The sequence below is a fragment of the Gadus macrocephalus genome, chromosome 18 (assembly GCF_031168955.1).
Source record: "Gadus macrocephalus chromosome 18, ASM3116895v1".
Taxonomy (NCBI): Eukaryota; Metazoa; Chordata; class Actinopteri; order Gadiformes; family Gadidae; genus Gadus; species Gadus macrocephalus.
Genome location: NC_082399.1, coordinates 7,161,658 through 7,183,072, shown reverse-complemented (window position 1 = coordinate 7,183,072; position 21,415 = coordinate 7,161,658). Strand labels below are relative to the sequence as shown.

The following is a 21,415-nucleotide window of genomic DNA, read 5'->3' as shown; positions in this document are numbered from 1 at the left end:
GGAGAGGGGGAGTGAGTATGACTGAGGTTGTGTGTGTGTGTGTGTGTGTGTGTGTGTGTGTGTGTGTGTGTGTGTGTGTGTGTGTGTGTGTGTGTGTGTGTGTGTGTGTGTGTGTGTGTGTGTGTGTGTGTGTGTGTGTGTGTGTGTGTGTGTGTGTGTGTGTGTGTGTGTGTGTGTGTGTGTGCCCCAAGTGTTGTGATGTCTGTATGCTGGAATCATGTTCAGGTGGAGTTGAAGCGCACTCCCGCATATTTCATTCACGTACCAACTCGGTGATCGTGAGAAGCCGCCCGCTGCAGGACCGTACTACTTTTGCAACCGTCCCTCGTCACATTTATCTGGATCATCGTAAACAGAGGGTTATCGTTCCTTGCATACCAAAAGGAGCTCAAGTGGGCTCGCGGAAGAAGGGAAAAAAATGTGGACTGCAGTGGCAACATCGGCGTGCAGCCTGCAGCAGAGGCTGGTGTAACAGCATCATCTCCGGCGCCACACTGGCTATGCAACGTGCGGGCACAACTGCAAAGATATAACACATTTTCTGGTAGGTATAACACTGAACCCCGTTTGCTTTTCTGAGCCATAGCCTACTTTCGAGATGACGATTTGATCTAGGTTTAACACATTGCTGTTTTGCGGGGTGTGTGGGATTATAGGGGGGGAATGAAGTCGATGTCTTGGGCAAAACTTAAACATTATATCCCCGCTGCATCACAGAATGGAGAGATAAGCTGCATCCATCTTCATGAACCTGTAGGATACGCAACCTAGAGAAGGGTCATCACTGCCTGGACGCCACATTTTTTTCCGAAGCAGCACCGTCCACCGTGTTTCATTCATATACATCACCCACACAACTTTTGTCCTTGGGAGGATGATTTGTCCTTTAATAATGTGAAAGCAGACGTTAGAGGGCTTCAAAATAACTTTCTCCTTTTACGGTGTGCACCTGCATTGCCGACCGGCACCAGTAGCCTGTATGGCCAGGCTATGACTATTTAAACCTTAAAAAGACTGATCAAATTACTACATTGTCTTCACCGGAGGATGATTCATAATATACACATGTCATCTTTAACGTATCGACCACACGTAATCGAGCATTGTGATTTCATACAAATTTAGTTTTTCCAAGGTGGAAGTAATTCATCACCTGGTGATCGTGTCAGAGAGGAATTCTAGGCTGTACAGTGTATGTTTATGTTGCTGAGGGATGATAAATGATACTGCAGATGGAGAAAGAGACAGCTCATTTACACAACTAGGCGACGGGGCAATTTGATTCCATTCTAAAACCCTGTCAATAGTCTATTGTCATAATTTGTTGTGTCTTACAACAACACGTTATTATTGTTGTTGCTTGGACCATGGTCTTTATTTTGTTGACATAGGTTTGTACACAAACACACACTCAAGAATACAAACACACACACACACACACACAAATATACCCATATATGCATACAGACATGCATATACACATACGACTCATGCATACACACACACGCGCAAACACCCATGAAAGTTAGTACACACACGTACACACACACACACACACACAGACACACAAAAACGAACACACACAGACACACACACTTCATTAATTGTTAATTAATTGAGTAATAAAGACCTTTGGCTGATCGACTACCATGAGGCGTCAACATCTTTTAGATGTGGACTGTATCGTTTGTTATTTAGGTCGTTTTCTATCACTGAAGCCCCACGTTTGAAAGCAGCAAACACCCACTATGTAACAGACCTGATGCCCGGACAGCATACATAAGAGATAGGATGGGATAAGGGGCTAACACAGACAACGTGGTCTGAATCAATCCTGCATTGGCCTGCCAACCACTTGTCTTCCCTCTCACGTTGAAACACGGACAGTGAGATAACATTAGAGAAATGCTAGTTTTCTTCTCCATCCCACATCTTAGTTTACTCTCTACCCACACTCTTTCTCCCACTGTGTGCTTTCTGTCCATTGGCACACAGTCTTTTTCAATGGCTTCATATTATTCATCATGTTCCGGTTCTAAATAGACATTGAGCTCAGCTTTCTGAGAGCTACACATACAGTATACGCTCCAGGAGGGAAGCATTTGGTTGGGGGCAGGGGGGGGGGGGGGGGATGCTGGCACTGAAATGGGGAACAGTTAGCATTTTTAGATACCAGTATGCTGGTGAGATGATGGCCAGCATTAGCATTTGACAATCCTGCTGCATCGTCTTCTAGTGATGTATGCACTTGGTTGAAGCCGCCCCAGCCTTGTGGGCCCATTCTCCCCCTGATAGGCAACATTGCAGACTGAGAACCTTTTCGCAGCGTGCTGGATCCTTTGTGACTAATGAAAAACAAATGTGTTGTGGAGCTGTTGTTTGCTGAAATGTACGTCTCGAATAAGTCTTTCAGGGCGCCGGGCAGAGGAAGAGAAGGGGTTGTTGACAGATTCAGCCAGTCCTCTTGGCACGCAACGGCTATCTGTCAAGCACCACTTAATGCATATCATTGATTAAGAGACTGTTACCTGCTTGTCTCGACCCAACATTTTACATGTTCAGCCCCGGGCCGATGCCAAGGAATAAGGTATAATTGAGTAAATGAGCTAGGCAAACGAGTTATCCTTTTTATAAAAAAAATATAAAAGATCCCTTATTACATCTTGTGTTTAAGCACCAATCGGGGTTAGGCGGGACTTTCACACAACGTGTGGCGCCTAATGGTTTGCAACACGTCACGAACAGGTTGCCTACACAACATTATGGGTTTGTTTGTGTGCTGTCTCGCTACGGCTACCCACCCCAGGGGGATTCGTTTCTATTACTGGCATAAAACAGCCATGCCAAGATGTTTATTCGAGGAAAAAGCACTTCCTTTTAAGAATATAAGTGGCATTCATTCCAGTGCAGCACTCCAAAAAGAGAGAGCATATTATAGTGTTTTTGCTATACTGTACAGTATATATATAGAGTTTCTATAATAATACTTAATACTCAGCAGGTTTGTGTAAAACAAAATGCTACATGCCAAACAATTCAATTTATTGATAATATTCCTGAATAAGGGACATTTTCTTGCTAGGGCACTCGGTTTCTAACGATGGCAATGGGTTGGAGCTGGATTCAATTAACATAACTATTTAATTAGGTTGTCCCTAATGTTATCTGTTTCAAACAGTGAAGCAGGGGTTCTTTTCAAACAGTGGTGGAATGCCTTACTGCTCTTTAAAACTCATCACGCTGACTAGGCTATAGGGTGGCCCTGCAAAAATGAGGTGTCTTTGATCGTTTCCACTTTAGCACTCAAACTTTGCTAATGCTCTTAAAACGTTGCTAAACTCTTAACTCTTAAAAACGTATACTGTCTTCGGTAAGGGAATCACATGGTCGTCTCACTCGCAGTGCCTTATCCTTCGGTCATGGTCCAGCCATTGTCCAGGTTTTGTCATGATGATGACGCAAGTTGTTTTTAGATGGAAGCGCATTTAAAAAAACGACAACAAACTCAAGCAGAAAGTTTTGAGTCAATATAAGCCAGGGTTTATTTTCTTACGTCGTACGGGTCTGGTGCACAAAAAACGCCTCTCCTGCCACCTTAGCAGGATAAGCTGATGTATCCTCACTCCCGATATTAAAAGTGCTGAGGAGTTTGTGTGGTGACACACTGCAGCTGGGCTGACGTGCCAGACAGGGAGTACGGCTCCTATTAAGATAAACGGGCCGACGGCTACACAAGGGATAGCTGGAGGTCACAGGATAAAAGCTGCTACACAGCAATCACTTGCACCCAGTCACCAGCAGTCACCAGCATTCATTTATAAAGGCCAAACGTGTGCTGAGCCAGAGTCCCCAACACAACCATGTGAGGTTACATAGGTTTGTGATATGGTTCCGGGATTTCCTTGAATGCACCGCTAATGCTCAGAGCAAGAATATTAAACATGTAGCACACAGTGTGACACCTAGGCTGACAGAAAAAAGGAAAAATGCTAAACTAAGAAAAGTAGAAGTCATGATACAAGGAATCACTTTTGTCCTATATAATTATTTGGAAAAACAAATAACTTCTTTGGTTTGTGTGTTTGTTCGCTAGAGACTGAGATTGAACTGCCATTTTGAGGAAGGTTTAAATCTCTCCGAGACTTGATCCAGGGGCTGCTGGGATTGTTTTGAATGCACTCAAGGCCACTTGGGTCAGACAGGAGAAGGGAGAAGATTTAAGACCCTAGTTTGTCTCTGCCACAGTGTGTCAGTGTTTCTGAATCATTGGCAGTGTGTTGTATTTCTCCCGACTGAATGTGGTGTCAGATGGCAAGCATGCCTTACAATACAACGTAAGGAAAACTGTTAGACAGGCATGTGGGCAAACAAACAGACACGCTCCGGACAAATATGGGATGTAAACAAGGCGGTTGGATGAGACATCAATCCATGCATTTCTAGTGTAAAGTTTTTTGTTCATCAAGTCTAGTGGGTTATGTGTTACTTTTTTGGCCCATACTTTTGCATCTTGTCTTGTCCTCTTGTCTGTGTGCCTGGCTGCATTTTAACCTATCATAACAGGCCCACAGGTGTGTGTGTGAAGTGTGTCCAGGTGTGCATGTCAGCTCTTGCATTTATGTCCTTCTGTTAAACTAGTGATTGTGGTTTGTGAGGTGGTGCTACATTGCTACATATAGATTTAGGTGATCTGTGTGTTTTTGCGACACGGTCAGTGTGGAAGAGGCCAGCATTCATAAACAGGAATTGAGAGTCCAAATCAGATCTTCAACCATGGTTCAATCTCAATATTATAATTTTATAAGTGAACTTTGACCTTTTGTTCACAATCTTTTTTTCAAGCAAAGCCATTTAGCATTTAATCCAAAAAAGTACATTTTCTGGAAGGCTTTTGCCCTGATTTATTAATATCCTTCTTAAATGTTTGAGTGAAACTTTATCCTGATAGCCCATCACATTGAATTCACCTTCATTGAGGATTCTACTTTGAATAAGTCGACACAAGTCAACATTAACTCGAAAACTACTCTTATACGTCTACATTTAGCATGAAAATACAATTAAGCAGTCAACCCGAGAACACACTGTCATGCACGATAATACTCTAAAGAGCACACGTTGTCCATCCTCTATTTCGTTGGTCTTTTAACCTGCAATTGGAAGCTGCCAGCTCAATGCATAATCTATGTCCCTCAAGGAGCTGTTCGTAGAACCCCTTGCTATGGCAACAGATCATTAACCAGCCTCCTGTCCTCTGTGCATGGACTTCCTTTTGTTCCTCCACAGATTACAACCACAAACTACTAAGTACTCAAGTGTGTGTGTGTTTGTGTATATATGTGTGTGTGTGTGTGTGTGTGTGTGTGTGTGTGTGTGTGTGTGTGATGTGAGAAGGGAAAAGAGAAAAAGGAGAGAGAGCGAGAGAGAGCACGCGAGAGAGAGAGAGAGAGAGAGAGAGAGAGAGAGAGAGAGAGAGAGAGAGAGAGAGACATGTATTGTTTTTTTGGTTTTGTTATGTTCATCAGATTTGGCAAATGTGTTTCATCATTCATGCCACTAAAACAAATTTAATTGAATTGAGAGTAAGAGAGCGATGGTAATATCGAGAGAGAGAGAGAAGTGTTGGGAGGATGTGAGGCGGGCTCATATATACATGTGTCTGCCAACGGGGCGGCTGGGCAGTCAGGAGCAGGGAGGGGGTGTTGTGTGTGTGTGTGTGTGTTGGGTGCGGGAGAGGGCGGGTGGTGGTGGAGGAGGAGGTGGAGGAGGTGGTGGTAGTGGTGGAGGAGGTGGGGGTGGTGGATGACGGCTGGTCCAGTGTTGTGCGTTTCCCCTCACACACACAGGGGACTGTTGGCTGTAGTAGTAAGACAAGCAGCTCTGCTCTGGCTCAGCAGGGGAGCCGGCTGCGGGGGGGGGGGTGGGGGGAAGAAATGAGCGATAGCCGAGGAGACAAGGGGACCTGTAGGACACAACGCTAAAAGTCACACAGGAGGGTGAGACTGCCCACTTGGGGGGAGTGTGCGAGGCAGACCGAGCGGCCAGGCGAGGCGCGGTGAGACAGAGTGAGATGAGACAGGAGGTAGGATATAAATAAAGATGTGTGTAGTTAAAATGGTGTGTGTGTGTGTGTGTGTGTGTGTGTGTGTGTGTGTGTGTGTGTGTGTGTGTGTGTGTGTGTGTGTGTGTGTGTGTGTGTGTGTGTGTGTGTGTGTGTGCGTGCGTGCGTGCGTTAGCAAACACACACACACTGTATCTTCTGTTGTGACGTCTGATGTTTGCACCGGTTGCTTAAAAGTTAAGGAAAACGTAGACTGGATCAACATTAAGGATGATGGAGGTAACAGACAGATTTGACACAGGATACATGTGTTTGTGTGTGTGGCTATGTGTGTCATGTTGGATGAGTCATAGAGAAGGGAGAAGACTTACTACATTTATTATTTGAGGGTGTAAATGCACATGAGAGCTCTTTTTTGAGGGTGTTCAACATGAGGCGTTCAGGCACAATAGTATGCAAGTTTAAGTGTTTACGGGCAAGCCGATGCATGCAATGTCATCCTTGTTTGCAGCCATGTCCCTTGCCAATTGGGTTCCAATTTCAACTAGATCGTGTTTAGTTCACACCCCGCAGATCTGTAAAAATATGGTTTATTACTAAACATAGTACTTACATTGGGGTTCTAAAGAGGTAAAAATGCCTTTGGACTTGCTACATCATGCCAGTGATTGTAAAGTTTAGGTCCTTCAACAGGGTATCTCCCTGGATGTTATGGCTGTCAACTCTGAACTACTACAACGCTTCTAGGGGTGTGGGGGGTCCCTTACATAACTACTCTCAAGGTCAACTCTTCCTCGAATTGTTGTGAGCTTTTTCATTGGCGATAAAGAGCAATGTAAATAAATGCAGCTTGAAGTACAAGGCGAGCTATCTCTATTAATGTTTGTCTTCCGCTGGTGGTGGAGAGGTGTTGAAGGCTGAGAGGTGTTAAAGGGTTTCCCTGCTCACACTTTTGTTTAAAGGGTACACAAATGGGAGCAAATAGTTTGATTACAGAAACAGCGTAACGTGATCATGACGAGCCCAGGGGGCAAAAAAATATTGTGGGCCCCTATCACCTCCAATATGAATAACAAAAAGAAATGTCCACTATTGCGAATCGAGATTCGTCGGCGGCTACATCTTTTCTTACCTCCCTTTGACCCCAGCTGTTTCTGGGTAATCTTGTTAGCTCAACAGACGATGACAACAACAATGTTTATGATTGGAGAGTATTCCACAAGGAACCCCAGAATGCATTTCACTGTCTTGACATTTTACCATGTTAAACATGTTATAACGTGAAATACTATAATTAATCTAGCAAAGGATCCTCTTCAGGTTTACACTTCCATATCACAGGCATGAACAATCTTTCTCCATCCCAGTTCCATATAATATTAAGAATATCAATTATTTGGTGAGCTTGCTTTGTAATAATAACAAATGAGCTAACTTAGACCTCCAAACCAGAAACCCCAGATATATCGATAACAAAAATATGTATGCGTCACCTCAGATCCTACAGGTGCGACGCATAACAAAGAAGCACATTAGAACAAACATGTGAAACATCTCAAGTCTCTCCAACCCCTCACCGTCAGCCCCAGGCCTGGCAACAGAGAAACTAGATGCTTCATCAATGAGGCCGGAGCTTCCAAATCAATAGGTCGACCACGGACACCGTACTCCCAACACAGCACAACCCCTCAAGCAGACACTCGTTTGGCATATAGATTCCCCGGCAAACAAGGTTATACAAACATAGCATAGTGTGTAGCAGTGTTTCCCACACATTGACGAGACTATGGCGCCCCGCCATAGTCTAATTTCGGCCGCCATAGTCTCTGCGTGCACATGATTTATTTATTTATTTATTTTTATTATTTTTTATTTTTTGCTCAGACGAAGTTCGTGTCGCTCTCAACCGCGCATGTCCGGTTGAATGCCCCCCCCCCCCCCCCCCCCCCCCCGGACATGCACGCCCCCCCCCCCCCCCCCCCCCCCCCCCATAGTCTCCAAAATTTCTGTGGGAAACACTGGTGTAGCATCTCTAAGGTCGGTTTAAAACAAAAGCATTTAATTGGACGTTTGTAACCTTTTTTCCCACCTCGCTTCTACGGTAAATTTGTGTCCACACTCTCTCGCACTCTCTTGATTCTATCGCTAACCTCCACCCACCACCGTAGCGCGCTCACGCTTTCCCGCCACATGCCCATTGTGCCGCTGAATGAGTCAGACCTACTCGTCTTGTGTCTGAATGCCCGTTTGAAGGCAGCGTCGCTGGGAGCCAGTGGAGGCGGCGAGGGGCCTTGGGTCCCGTGGCGTGTTATGTAGACGTACTGGAAGCTAAGGAGGGCTCCGTCACTCACGGTTCTGATTTATCTTCTCCCCCTTCTTCATTACCCCGCTCTCTTATTCATGACTCGGCAGCGCACGCGGCACGTGGTGGAGGGTTATCGAGTTGGGAGGCTGGTGTATTTTGGGTACATTCAGGAAGTGGGGAATCTCATCTCCCGAGGATGTGCAGGAACACGAAGAACGGGGGGGGAAACTATCCGCCAATTATGTTGTACGCAGAAATCGATCCCGCTGGTGCAGGGATCAATATGATGAGAGTAGCAGGGGTACAGTCCGTCGTTAGCTGGGGTGGCTCGAAGATTTCCTCAACCCATTAACTTAATAAAATGAAACTCCTACAGTGTCTGGTCTCCCAAGGACTATAGTATGTTTTTAGCGAGGTTGCTCTAAGTTCCTCTGGTGAGGTGGCAGCACAGGGGGGGGGGAAATCGTAGCTGCTAGAGTAAGGAGTCAGCGGAAGCGGTGCCAAGAGCTAATATTAGCCCCTCGCCACATCCAGGGATGGCATACTAAAGCCGCACACACAGGGTTTAATTACCTGTGTGATTTCCCTTCCAGGGCCCTGGGGGCTGGAGGAGAGTTTCTGCAGGGTAGCAGGGTTGTTAAAGTCACCTGCTAGCATCTCTCCGTGCATGTAACAGTCTTTCTGAAAGCATAAAGGTGACCTGTGTGAGTCAACAAACAGGATGACTCATCAATGTTTTAAGCAAGGAAGGGAAAGGGAGGCGGGTTGTGGTTGTAGCTTTTAAGAGGGAGGGGTCACCAGTAGGACTTCCCAGGGCATGCTGGGAAAATCTCAGCAGCACTGAGATAATGACCATGAAGGCGTTCACACACAAACAGTTTCTTCTCATTTCTGTCCGACCACTTGACAGAGGTTGTTCAAAATCACCAGGAGATGGCACATTTCATAATCTGATATCGTATCCTGTACGGACATCTCTTGTTATAAAATACATGTGCGGATGTTGAAGGTCCTATTCACCTCTGGAATGGAGAGTAGAATCCATCACGCACTGATTATATCTGCCCTAAAGATTTTCCAAATGCCACATAAAAGGACTCAGTTTGCAGACGGCCATAGTATAAGGTGTCTTCTCATCAGCCTATATCAATATAAACATAAAATGCACAGACACACACAGTTACATCAGGAAATGTAAACAAGCTGTGAGTCCAGCTAATTGAGGCGTTTTGGAATGCTGTTGTCCTGTAGATCTGGTGAACAGGGGCAGGTGGTGAGTGGTAAGGATCTGTTTTTATTGTTACTCCTGGCACGCACTGCAGAGAGTGTGTGATTGTGTCTTTTTGTGTGCAAGTGTGCATGTATGCGTGTGTGCGTACATGCGTATGTGTGCGTTGCTGGAGACTATGTCCCCGCCAGATGGTGCAAACTTGGCAGAGTAAAAGAGAGCGAATAGAGAAAATCGGGCATCCAAGGGGTTGGACTGCTGCACCTGGAGTGCAAGAGAAAGCGTGGTGGGGAGGAGGTGTCGGTTGCCTGTTAATACTTAACATCCGAGTTTGTTCGATGGTGTGAAGCTCTGCTCTGTTTGGTATTGATGGTAATGTCTGAACTGCAAAGGATCTCTGAATGTCATAGCAGATACTGTCAAGCCAGGTAGCTGCTTGGGAATTGGATTGTTTGTTTACATTCAGTAAGGCTATGCGTTGTCGTGTCCTGTTATCTGCTAGGTAAATCAGCATTCCCATCATCTGGCTGAGGGGTGCCCCCCTCTTCTTTCTTCATTACGTATTAACTCTACCACACTGTGGTGTCTGCTTCCTGTTCCTCGAGACGATTCTGTTTGAGTCTCTTCTGCTTAACGTTATTATTTTGTTTTCCCCCTTCTATTTCAGCGAGCTTTCTCTCTCCCTCTCTCACACGCCCTTCACACCTTCCCTGTTTCCTGTTCTACCTCAGCTGATAAAGTGATGGATCACTTGCGTATGAAGCAGAAGAAAACACAACAAAAAGCTTTCACAAGATGTAGCACCAGTGTGGGCTTCACAAGTGTCTAAGGTCCTTAAGCTGACCTGACAGGCTTGACCGTGTCTCAAGCAGCCTTGACCGGCACTGGAACATTAATAGTGAGCATCCAGTTGAGAGACCATGCCGATCTCGCAAGTTTACATTCTGCTTCTCTCTGCAGATCGAGCCGTCCTTGAACCAGTTGAAAGCATTTTTTAAAAAAATTAAAAAAAATTAAGGACCAATCAGCACTCGGGGAGTGAGTTTCATTCCATGACGAACAAGCAGCGCTGCGGTCTGTCTGCAGAGTATAGCAAAAAAAAAGTAGGATGCCAGGGGAAAGTGTCACGATCTACTGAGCAATCAGAGTGTTTTTTATCTGAAATGAATAAGAGATTAACATAAATCTGCACAGAGATATTCTACAGACGAAAACAGATTTGTGCGAATGGATGCAACGTTCAGAAGGGGATTTTAATAGTTGTATTATTTCATATAGTGGCCAGTCAACACTGTGTTGATTTGAAACCGTTGCAGACACGTTTAAACAGTTGACTATGGCTGGCTGAGTGTGCCAATTACCCACTTATAGATCCAGCCCTCCAGCGGCATGATGGTGAGAAACATTTAAGAGACAGAAAGTGTAATGCCCCGTGTAACCAGCTTGTCTCAAATTGATTTTTGAGACTAGAGGCAAGGAGACCATGGTTTATACCGGGCATCCAAAGCAAAAAAGTTGATCCCATCACAAGAGTTGAACTGCCTGCTCAAACACCATCTGGAATCACCTTCTAAACAGGGCTGAAGAGTAGAGACAGTTAACGAGAATGTGAGAGAAAGAGATAATTGAATTAGCCCGTTTCTGGTATGATTCATTTCAGAGAAGCCTTTCTGTAACACTACACAGATGACACCGATAGGCAGCTGTATAAAAACAGGTCCGAACACCTAAGAAGAATCTTGTTTACAACGAACAAATGGAAGTTGTTATGAACCTCAATGCAAATGCTCGGGCACCCTAAAATAAGCATGTTTGCCGCAAACCTCTCTCAGCTCTGTCAGCTTTCATTTGAAACACACAACGTCCCCTGCTGCTACCACAGAACCAGTTCAACCCCAAATGACTCAGGCCAGAGACCCTTCTGTTCCAGAGAGATCGTATTTCTCAGACCAAATTGGCATCCGAGTGTAAATTTATACCAAATATAGGACGGAAGAGGAAATGGAAGTTGGCCCTAATGTATCACATTGAAGCAGCTGCCAACTGATTCCTCCCCCCGTGATTAAGAAAGAAACTTAGAAATTAGATTAACTCTTTGTAGATCCACCTATTTAGATTTGTTGCTGTAGCCCTATTCTTTTATACATCATACAAAACTTGACTGGCCTTTGGTTTCTGATTCCTGATTCCTACCCTTATTTTACGCTCGTATCTGGTTGTTTCTGGGAGAATTGCACCACTTGTTGCAGTAGGACTCCAGTATTGATCGGTATGCTGTTATTGCTCCATTGCCTTACTTGGAAGAGTCCCATTGTAACGGTCCCGTTGTAAAATCACACTCCGCAGAAGACACCTGCAGATACAGCAGGGGGATGTTTCAGCATCCTCTGCGGTGGGTGTCAGACTAGACTACTAGTCCTACATCTGTTCTGAAGAACCTGAGACATTTGACAGATAGGGGTTCAGAGTGTCTCTTTCTCCAATGTGGTTTTCCAGCAAAGCGTGACCAACCCCATGCACTAAGGTGCCAGACTTCCTCCTTGCGATGCACAATTCCCAGCAGCAGACTAACAAATGATCGCTTTCCCTGAATCTGAGTCCTGCCCTTCTCGTTAAGGTGATTGCTCTGTATTCTGCTGCAATCCGTTCCATTCTAAATATGTACAGAGACATTTTCAGGTCTTGATGAGTCAGAGGAAGGAAGATGTCAGGGATTAATTATTGCTTGCTTTCACCTAAAACAAGTACTCTTCTCTCTGACATCCCCAAATGACTTCATGGGATAATTGTAATATTCCTCGGGGATTAATTATGCAGGATTATTTGATTTTAATAGCCTCATCGAGAATGTTTTGAGAGAAAAACAACAATATAGAAAGCCTCTGGGGATACCAGAAAGTCATTGTATTGAAAGACAATGTGTAATGGCTTTCTGAGCACAATGTACTTCCATAATAGGACATATTCAAGATAAAATGTAGGTAGGGAACCCCAGAAGGAAATTTGCTTTCCAAAAAGCAAATGACATATTGAAAGTTAAGCCAGACACATGATTTTTCACCACAATTAATGATATCTGGCTGTATATGTAAAATAAGTTATTGTTCATATTGGCACAGGTGTTTAATAGGAGAAGAATATCACAGATCGAATAAACTATGTCAATGGCGCAAGATAATGACCATTGTTGATCTATTTTACAAGTCTGTATGATGCAGTTGCAAACCATTGCGTTATATCACTTGATTCTAATGTATGGCCAAGCTGAAGATGTTAACTTGCCAAAATAACATTCTGGCTTGGCCTAAGTAGAGATTTACAAAGATTTTATAAAGCATCAGTGAAGACATTTCAAGACTACTCTTGAGCAGGCAGGTTTGCATGACTTCTGGGTAATAGCCCTGTCAAGCTTCATCAGAGGTAGCATTTTAAATGCCCTAGGCGACCACACAGCGGGAGAATTAACAGGGCCTGCACGTAATAGTATTGTACTTTGTTAATATTCAATGGCATTTGCAAGTACAGCATCATGTGAAATTAATCTGAGCAGTGATATGAGGATCATCCGTTAAAGTTTTTAAGGTAACATTTTGACTAATTAATAATTTCCTAAATAATTCTCATTAATGGTAAATTATAAATTTTTCATTAGTCATTTACCGTAAATTCTCATTTAGGGTATATGATTAATGGTTAATGGATAATTTACCCATAATTAGAATTTAAATCAATATTTGTAAAGCAAAACATTTAAGAGGCCACTTGAGTTCATCTTTTATATTTACTTATTACCCTTTAACGGTTGTTCAATCCAATATATTGCTTTTTGCAGAGATTCAAACGGTGACGAATGGATAATGAAAATCTCAATTCTAATAATGTAAAAAAGGTCTCTTGGATCCTCAGAGTCTGTTTATACACTGGTTATTGTACAAGGAAACAATCACTATAAACTCAACAGCTAGAAATAGCGACTTGTAGCGATGGTGGCCTGTAAGGCAAAAATATATATTCCTTTGTGCACTTCTGGTACACAGGAGGTAAGAAACAGAGAGAACAAAAATAACAATTCCCATATCCTCCTCCTTCTCTGTCACTCACAGGCATGGAGACTCGCCGCCGGCTGTTGAAGGAGTCCTGTGGGCATGCCTTCCCCATGGCCCGTCTACTGGCCCAGTGCCTCTGCTCTGCATGCCATCATCCAGGGGAGGGAGGAAGGAGAGAGGCCATCTAAAAATAAACCCCACTCCAGCACCAGCAGATAAACAAGAAAACCAACTGAAAACAAAAATAGACTAAACGAGAAATAAAAGGAGAAACATAGTGGTCGTTGTCTCCCTCTACCTGTACTTCTTCCTAAATCTCTCTCTCCCTCTCTCCCTCTGTCTCTCTATCTTTCCCCCTCTCTCTCTGTCACTCTCTCGGTCCTCGTTATGCTCTGAGATCATGTCCCAATCTGGCAACGTCCTTCACATGTACGTGGAGGTGAGGCCCGACACGGACCAGGACGCGGTGAAGGGCTTCGGGGAGGCGGGGGAGGCGGACGGCCAAGTGGCGGCTGTGCCGGAGGGCTCCGCAGAACTCCTGTCCCAGCTCGCCACGCAGACCACCTGCCAGACGCTCCCGGCGGCCCAGCGTCTGGCCCGGGAGCACGCGTACCGTCAGTCGCCGTCCAGACACACGGTGAGCTTCCAACTCCAGCACAAGGTCACCTCGCGGTCCCCGACGGTCCTCAAGAGGCCGAGGTTACCGGGGGAGGGGATCTCCGCCGCCCCTCATCCCCCTCCCGCGTGCCAGCGGTTCGGCGAGGAGAAGGCCGGTGAAGGGACGCGCTCCGTGGTCACGTTCAGCTACGTCGCGAAGCCCAATGTGCGTACGGTGGAGAGCCCCCGGCACCCGCGCTGTGAGAGGGGAGCCCGAGAGGACGGAGTCAACCCCTCCCCGTTTTGTAAAAGACTGAGCGATTCCTCTTGGTGGGGGAGTCCGGATTCCTCTCGCGGCTCTAGTCCGAAGCTGGCTTTCAGACAACCCGCTATCGACCCCATCGGCAGGGCAGCCACCCAGAGGGCCGTGGAAGAGTTTGGCTCCCCCTTACTGAGGATCAAACTGGCCCATGCGCTCGAGCGGGGATCGACGTCGCGCTACTTCTCGCAGCCGCGGTGCCAGTCGTGGGCGGGCTCCCCTGTCCTGCGTCAGAACAACTGCAGGTCTCCCGTCGACTGTGTCAAAGACAGCAGCCAAGCTAACTGTACGCTTCCCCCGAACAAAGTGACGGAGCAGCTCCCCCAGTCGAGGCATCCCGCTTTGGGGACACCGACCCACCCGCGGCCCAGGTCTTGTGCGGGGCCTGAGAGCCCTATTCATTGGCCGATGGAGCACAGAGCCCTATCAGGCAGTCCGGCTACCCGGGGACATCATCACAAGGCCTGCACGAGGGTTCCCTCGCCCAAGGGAGCGATTCTTCAACTTGGCAATAAACTAGTGGAGGGCATGAACCAGCTAAGCGACAGTAAATCCTCGTCACCAGCTCCCAGCCCCGAGGTGGCCCGCAGGTTAGCCGTGGAGGTCACCAAAGTCTCCTCTTTTTTCACAGAGCCCAGGAAGGGCTCGTTGCATAACGCTTTGGGTGAGCCCACCCGGGGGTCAAACTCTTGTGAACGCCACGACCCGAGCCCAAACGCACAACAGGCCCAGCAGCATCAGCAGACGCTCCAGATGAACATCCCCTTGCACGGGCAACACGCACCAGCAACCGACAACATCGACTGTCACCAGCCCGAGAGCTCCGTCTCGCAGTCCCACTCGCAGGAGACCAACTCTCGCAATAACCACGACACGCAGCGGGAGGAGGAGGAGGAGGAGGAGGAGGAGACCAAGCCCGAGGAGCGGGGGGAGCGAGAGGGGGGTGGCCGTCAGAGCTCCTCCCAGCATCAGAGCTCCTCCCAGCATCAGAGCTCCTCCCAGCATCAGAGCTCCTCCCAGCATCAGAGCTCCTCCCAGCATCAGAGCTCCTCCCAGCATCAGAGCTCCTCCCAGCATCAGAGCTCCTCCCAGCATCAGAGCTCGCCCACAGCGGCGCCCAGTTCTCCCGCCCTCCCTGCCCGGTTCTTCCGCCCCTCTCACCCCCCCACGGAGTTCTGCTCCCCCATGAGGGACCCCCGGTTACTCCGGGCCGAGGTGAGGGCGCTGGACAGCCCCACCCTGCACCGGCGCCAGCCCCCGCAGTACACCGGAGACCCCTGGTCCGCCGGGGCCGAGTGGAGGGGAGGCGAGCCGCCGCCGCCGGGGGCCAACGAGAGCGTGGACTGCACGGAGCTCTCCCGCAGGCTCTTCATCCACCAGGGGGTGGAGGAGGCCCCGGTCAGCTGGACCTCCAGGCAGCGCTGGGGGAAGCAGCCGTTGGAGGCGGTGGCGGAGCAGGAGAGCCAGTGCCCTAACCCAGAGGCCAGCCCCGCCGCCGCCGCCGCCGTCGTCCCCGGGCGCGCACCCCGGCGAGGCCGCGGGGGGGCCCTGAGCCCCACGGCGCGGCAGAAGCGAGCGGAGCAGAGGAGAAGGGAGGCCCTGCTCCTGGGACCCGTGGCCTTGGACTCGGCGGAGGAGGACGATGAAGACGAGGAGGAGGAGGAAGAGGAGGAGGAGGACGGGGAGGGAGGTGAGGGTTTTTTGGGAGAGAGGCAGCTGGGGTTACCGCGGGCACAGGGGCCTCTGGAGGGGGAGCAGAACGGCGTGTTGGGGGGGTCGTCGTCCCGGAGCTCCAGCGGGGTGACGGGGAGCCTGGGGGACAGGGACTGCGTTTCCCCCGAGTCCAGCCAGTCCAGTCACCAGAGCAACGACACCGCCGCTGCCACCTCAGGAATACAGGTGAGCTTTCAGTAATAAATTATTATTGTGTTCAATTCAAAAATATAAACCATGTACCTACTCATTTATAAATTCCCTGATGCATCTCACATCTCAACCAAACATCAATTTTTTTTATCATATGTATTTTCTATATATTCATCCCATTACAACATAAACTACATGTGAAGAAACATGAGGGTCACTTTATGAATATGATGATTCATATATATATTAATAATAAAATTAATCTTGGAAACCTTCATTTGCTAAATGTGTGGTGTTGCACACACGCAGTACTATGCAAAGCGTATGATGCGAATTTGAATGTACATCAGTCCTATCCAGTTCTGTATTATTCCCTTTCGGTTCGGTTGGTTTTACATAGCCACGTTTGCCGGGTGGGTGCGCAGTGAATATATGGAGGGTGGGCTAACTCCGCCCCCCTAGTCGGTCTGTCAAGCTAAACGAACGCACACACTAACGAAATTATTTTTTTCTCTCTCTCTCTCCCAGTTTTCTCTTAACCTGCTCCTAACCTACTTCGCTAGCATGCTAACGATAGCCGGCTAACGGAGAAGATGGATTTTGGTTCCTGTCCCATCCGTCTGTCTGTTAAATTATATTGAATAGCAGCGCAAACGCAATGTTGCATGTTGTTGAGCGTCGGACGAGACCGCGGTTGTGCAAACCGCGACTCACTTGTTTTGAATGGACGCTTTCTTTAAAAATGTCGCTTTGAACTGGTGAGAGAGTGAAACTTAATGACATTTTTATTAGTTCATAGCATCCAACGCTTCTAACTAGTTTAGATTTGATTAGCTCTTTTCTTGCACCTAGTGATCTTATACATATCTATTTTTAAAGCCGTAGCCTGATGACATTTCTCTGAATAATCTGCATATCATCGATACTTTTTTGTTCGTTTTGCTGCTTTGAATAAATCTTTGGACTGCACGAACATACGACCTTTTTGGTGGTTCGTTAGTTTATGGTTTATTATAAGAGAGCTGTATTATGAAGGGCTGTGAATGTCATCATATGGAATGCGCCACCAAACCCTGAACTTGTGAGTTCAGATTCACAAATGTTTACAAAAGCGCTTTGTGCTCTACGAATCAGCTTGATCCGTTTCTTCCCTTATTTAGTAACATTTCCTTCATTCGGTCAGTGCTTTGTAAATTCAATCAAAGGATCATTGTTTTGTACTTTGTATTCCATGGTAACTAGGCCTACACTACTTCATTAAAAACACAATAACACCGAACCAATTAGGATGGATGTCTTTAGTTCGTGTCAGCCACAGGAAAACAAACAAACCCTTGTTAATATGGGACTACCTAACCAACAACAGCACAGTGTTATTCATTGGTGTAAAGTTCAACATACTGTGATCGGTAACTTACACAGTGAACCAACATTAAAGTCTGTCTGTCTGTCTGTCTCTGTGTGTGTGTGTGTGTGTGTGTGTGTGTGTGTGTGTGTGTGTGTGTGTGTGTGTGTGTGTGTGTGTGTGTATGTGCGTGTACGTGTGCGTGTATGTGTATGTGTATGTGTGTGTGTCCCAGACTGACAGTGGCTGTGCTGTTCCGGGGCCTTCTCTTCACTGTCAGAGGATAGCTCGAGCCAAGTGGGAGTTCCTGTTCGGGACCCCCGTGGAGGAGGCTGCCAGCAGAGGAGACAAAAGTGAGCTTTACTTATAAAGCAGGGATGGGCAACTTTCATGATAAAGAGGGCCACAGTTTTCATCATAACCATCAGAGGGCCACATGACTGCACACTTCAACTAAACGTGAGCGGAGAGAAGCTACACAATTTTGAATTTGGTAGATATGATTTCCTGTATTCTCGTGTATTATTTTGGGGATGGCCACTACCTAAAAAATCTTCCAGAATCATAACCTAGGTACGGTATGTTAATTGAACCAACATACATTCATTTCATGTTTTCCATGCTCAAACAGCCACATGAATGGTCAGTATTTTTATCAGTGCATAGGGCTCACAATACATCATCATTCAATGATGTCAAAAAACTGTAAAACCGTGGCCCAACATTAAGTGCAACAACTCAATGAACTCAAACCCAAGAAGCATGACATTCATTGCAGTTGTAGTGGCGACTTAAGTGGATATCTTTAATGACTGATATAGTTTCTAAGCAAACTAGACGCATGGGTTTGCCTTTGAATTCTATGAATTCTTCTCATCTTTCTTGACCGAGTTTTCTGTAATTTGATCAATTATTATTATTTATTTATTTTTTCAATTATGTGCGGGCCTGACTGAGTGAGGATGCGGGCCGCCAGTTGCCCATCCCTGGTTTAAAGCTAGGGTAGGCAATTTACTTGAGAACAATATATATTGCTATATTTATTGAAATTATCATTACATCACAAGATTGATCAATAAATCAAATGCACTGCTAAAAATTAAAAAACGTGTAGGTGCTTGTTCTGAAATAAACCTAATGGCCAGAATCAGCCTCAAAGGCAGACCTATTACAAAAAAAAGCTAGCAAGTTGGTCAGGTGTTTTATGTGAGTGTCTTTGAAGGGAGGGCCTGAAGGAAGGAATGGGACTTTTCTGGTTGGAAACTTTCAAAATATAGCTTACAATTGCTGGTTTTCCTAATTGCCTACTCCAGCTTGAACTACTTTAACTACTTACTTAACTAACGTAGTTTTTTGGTGCGTGACTCTCAGCCGAAAGGGTCTGGGTTGAAACCCCAATGTCCGCACTCTGCATTCACCAGTAAACGTTCATGTGTTATTTTTGGGCTAATACGAAATCGCTAACTGAGAATTAGCGATGAGCTTACGCATACGAAATGAGTGACAGCTGTGTTCGAAATCGTTCCCTATACACTCGTTCCCTATTCCCTATATAGTGTACATGATATAGTGCACTATATAGGGAATAGGGAACGAGAATTCGGAATACTACGCTTAACATTTCTAAACGTCATTTGCGTCAGTAAATGCGCCGGGTATTTGTGTGACGCAGACAGATGAGACCACATCATGTAAACAAACCATGGACATATTGCCGGGCACTCACGACGAAAGCTGGAGGTTGTATTGATGTTGAATGTTACATTTCCTTGTTTAATTAATTTTGAATGTTAAATATTCTATGTTAAATCCCAAATAAATTGTTGACATTTCTAAACGAAAGCCGGAGGCTTGCATTAAATGTATTCGTTTTCGCGGTTATTCGGCTTCTTCTTCTCCCCTGGTAAAATACAACCGCATTGCATTGTGGTATACCGGAGTAACATGTAGGGAACATCGTATGTACCCTATTTTAAGTCCGCTATATAGTGGACCACTGAGAATTCGAACACCCTACAAAATGGCGTGCACCCTATTTAGTGCACTACATCCATGATAGGGAACGATTTCGAACACAGCTGTTCATGCTAGCATTCCAATGGCCCCTACATTGTGTTGAATACAATTTAGAATAGTTTTTTTTTCTACCAAATATTTATATAGTCACTCGAATAGAGTCGTTTTATATCGAGTTTTAATAGTTTAACTTTACTATTTTACCTGAATGACACCATGTTTGTTGAGTTAGATATATAATTGGTAAATATCAACTGAAAAAGTGTCCTAATTTTTTCGAGATAAAGAATCAACATAAACTAAAGTATTGTGAGGTTGAACAACCGGGTCCTTCCTCTGATCACAGCGTTCCTGGGCGCCTCCACAGCGCCCCCTAGCGGCGCCTCCAGCGAGTCCCCTACGCCCACGCCCCTGACCACACCCTCCACACCCTCCGGCCTGCCCCTCCTTTCGGCCAACCACGACGTCCAGCAAGTGGAGGTGGAACTGGTCACGCCCCCGCCGCTGACGGGCTCCTCCCCCAGGACGGGCATCATCGGGCGGACCCTCAAGTACTCGGAGACGGACCTGGACGCGGTCCCGCAGCGGTGCTACCGCGAGACGGACATCGACGAGGTGCTGGCCGAACAAGAGGACGCAGACTCCGCCTTCGGCTCCAACCGCAGCGTGCTGGGCGGCAGCCCCCCCGAAGGGCCCTGCTACGAGAGGTCACACGGCCCCGAGGAGAGGGAGGGGGAGGAGGGGGAGAAGGAGCCGGAGGTGGGAGGTCAGGGAGAGGTAGAGGGGGAGGAGGAGGAGGAGGAGGAGGAGGAGATGGTGAGCTGGGCGAGCGTAAGGATGCAAGGAGACGACAGGAGGAGTCAACATGCCGCCCAAGAGGAACCAGAGGTGTTTGGACATCTGCTTAAGAGGTGAGAAGAGACAACAGGTCATGGCACGAAGAACCGGTCCGATCAGTGGGCGATTGTATACAATTGGCAGAAAAGGTGGGGTAGTGGTCGGTCCTGTTTTACTGTAATCCGAGGTATGGTTGCGCATGAATCCCAGAAATATTTGTCGGAATACATGTCTATTCATCTAACGCAACCCAGTTGGGCCTTGATGTTTCCAGCATGCACTTTTCTCTCTCTCTCTCTCTCTCTCTCTCTCTCTCATATATGCACAAAAACGCACACACGCGCTTGAGACTACTGACTAGCATGATTTTCCGTTGACCCATCTCAAATGTCTATATTAGTGTTATCCACAGCCTAATTTTTCAAATAGACCCCAACCAGCTTTTTGAAACATTAATTACCGACAACTTTGTCAGTAAACGTGCATAATGCAGACAAAAAGGCAATGCTAAGTGACATTTCCCTATGCTTAGTGAAAGGGGAAGTTTGTGACTAATGAGGTCGGGTGCTAAAAGTTATTAACACAGATCCCTTATCGTTTTCTAGTTTTCGTTAGCAAGTACGTGCTTACATTCCCCAGTTCTCCTTTTCACGCAGAGATCAGGGTGTCAGAAGCGAGCAGAGTTAGCGCGACTTGCTCAGTCGGTCCAGCCGACGTTGGAGCCACTGCTGTGAACCTCATAGACACAGAGGGCATTCGTTTATGGGGTTTTATGTTTTTAGGAAGCTTTCTAGA

General features: G+C 46.5%; 1 protein-coding gene across 3 annotated transcripts in view; it reads left to right on the top strand.

The window, feature by feature from the left end:
- The window catches only part of LOC132445999 (PH and SEC7 domain-containing protein 1-like), a 47,670-nt gene continuing 26,255 nt past the window's right edge, over positions 1-21,415 (top strand). Inside the window, exons 1-4 of one of the 3 annotated variants that reach the window (XM_060036031.1) lie at positions 1-544; positions 13,698-16,455; positions 18,003-18,120; positions 20,130-20,694. In XM_060036031.1, the coding sequence (XP_059892014.1) occupies positions 14,041-16,455; positions 18,003-18,120; positions 20,130-20,694 (3,098 nt within the window). In that variant the 5' untranslated portion in view covers positions 1-544; positions 13,698-14,040. Of the gene's footprint in view, positions 545-5,942; positions 6,083-13,697; positions 16,456-17,162; positions 17,181-18,002; positions 18,121-20,129; positions 20,695-21,415 lie in introns of those variants that run through there. The other 2 variants (XM_060036032.1, XM_060036033.1) reach the window with 2 other exon arrangements.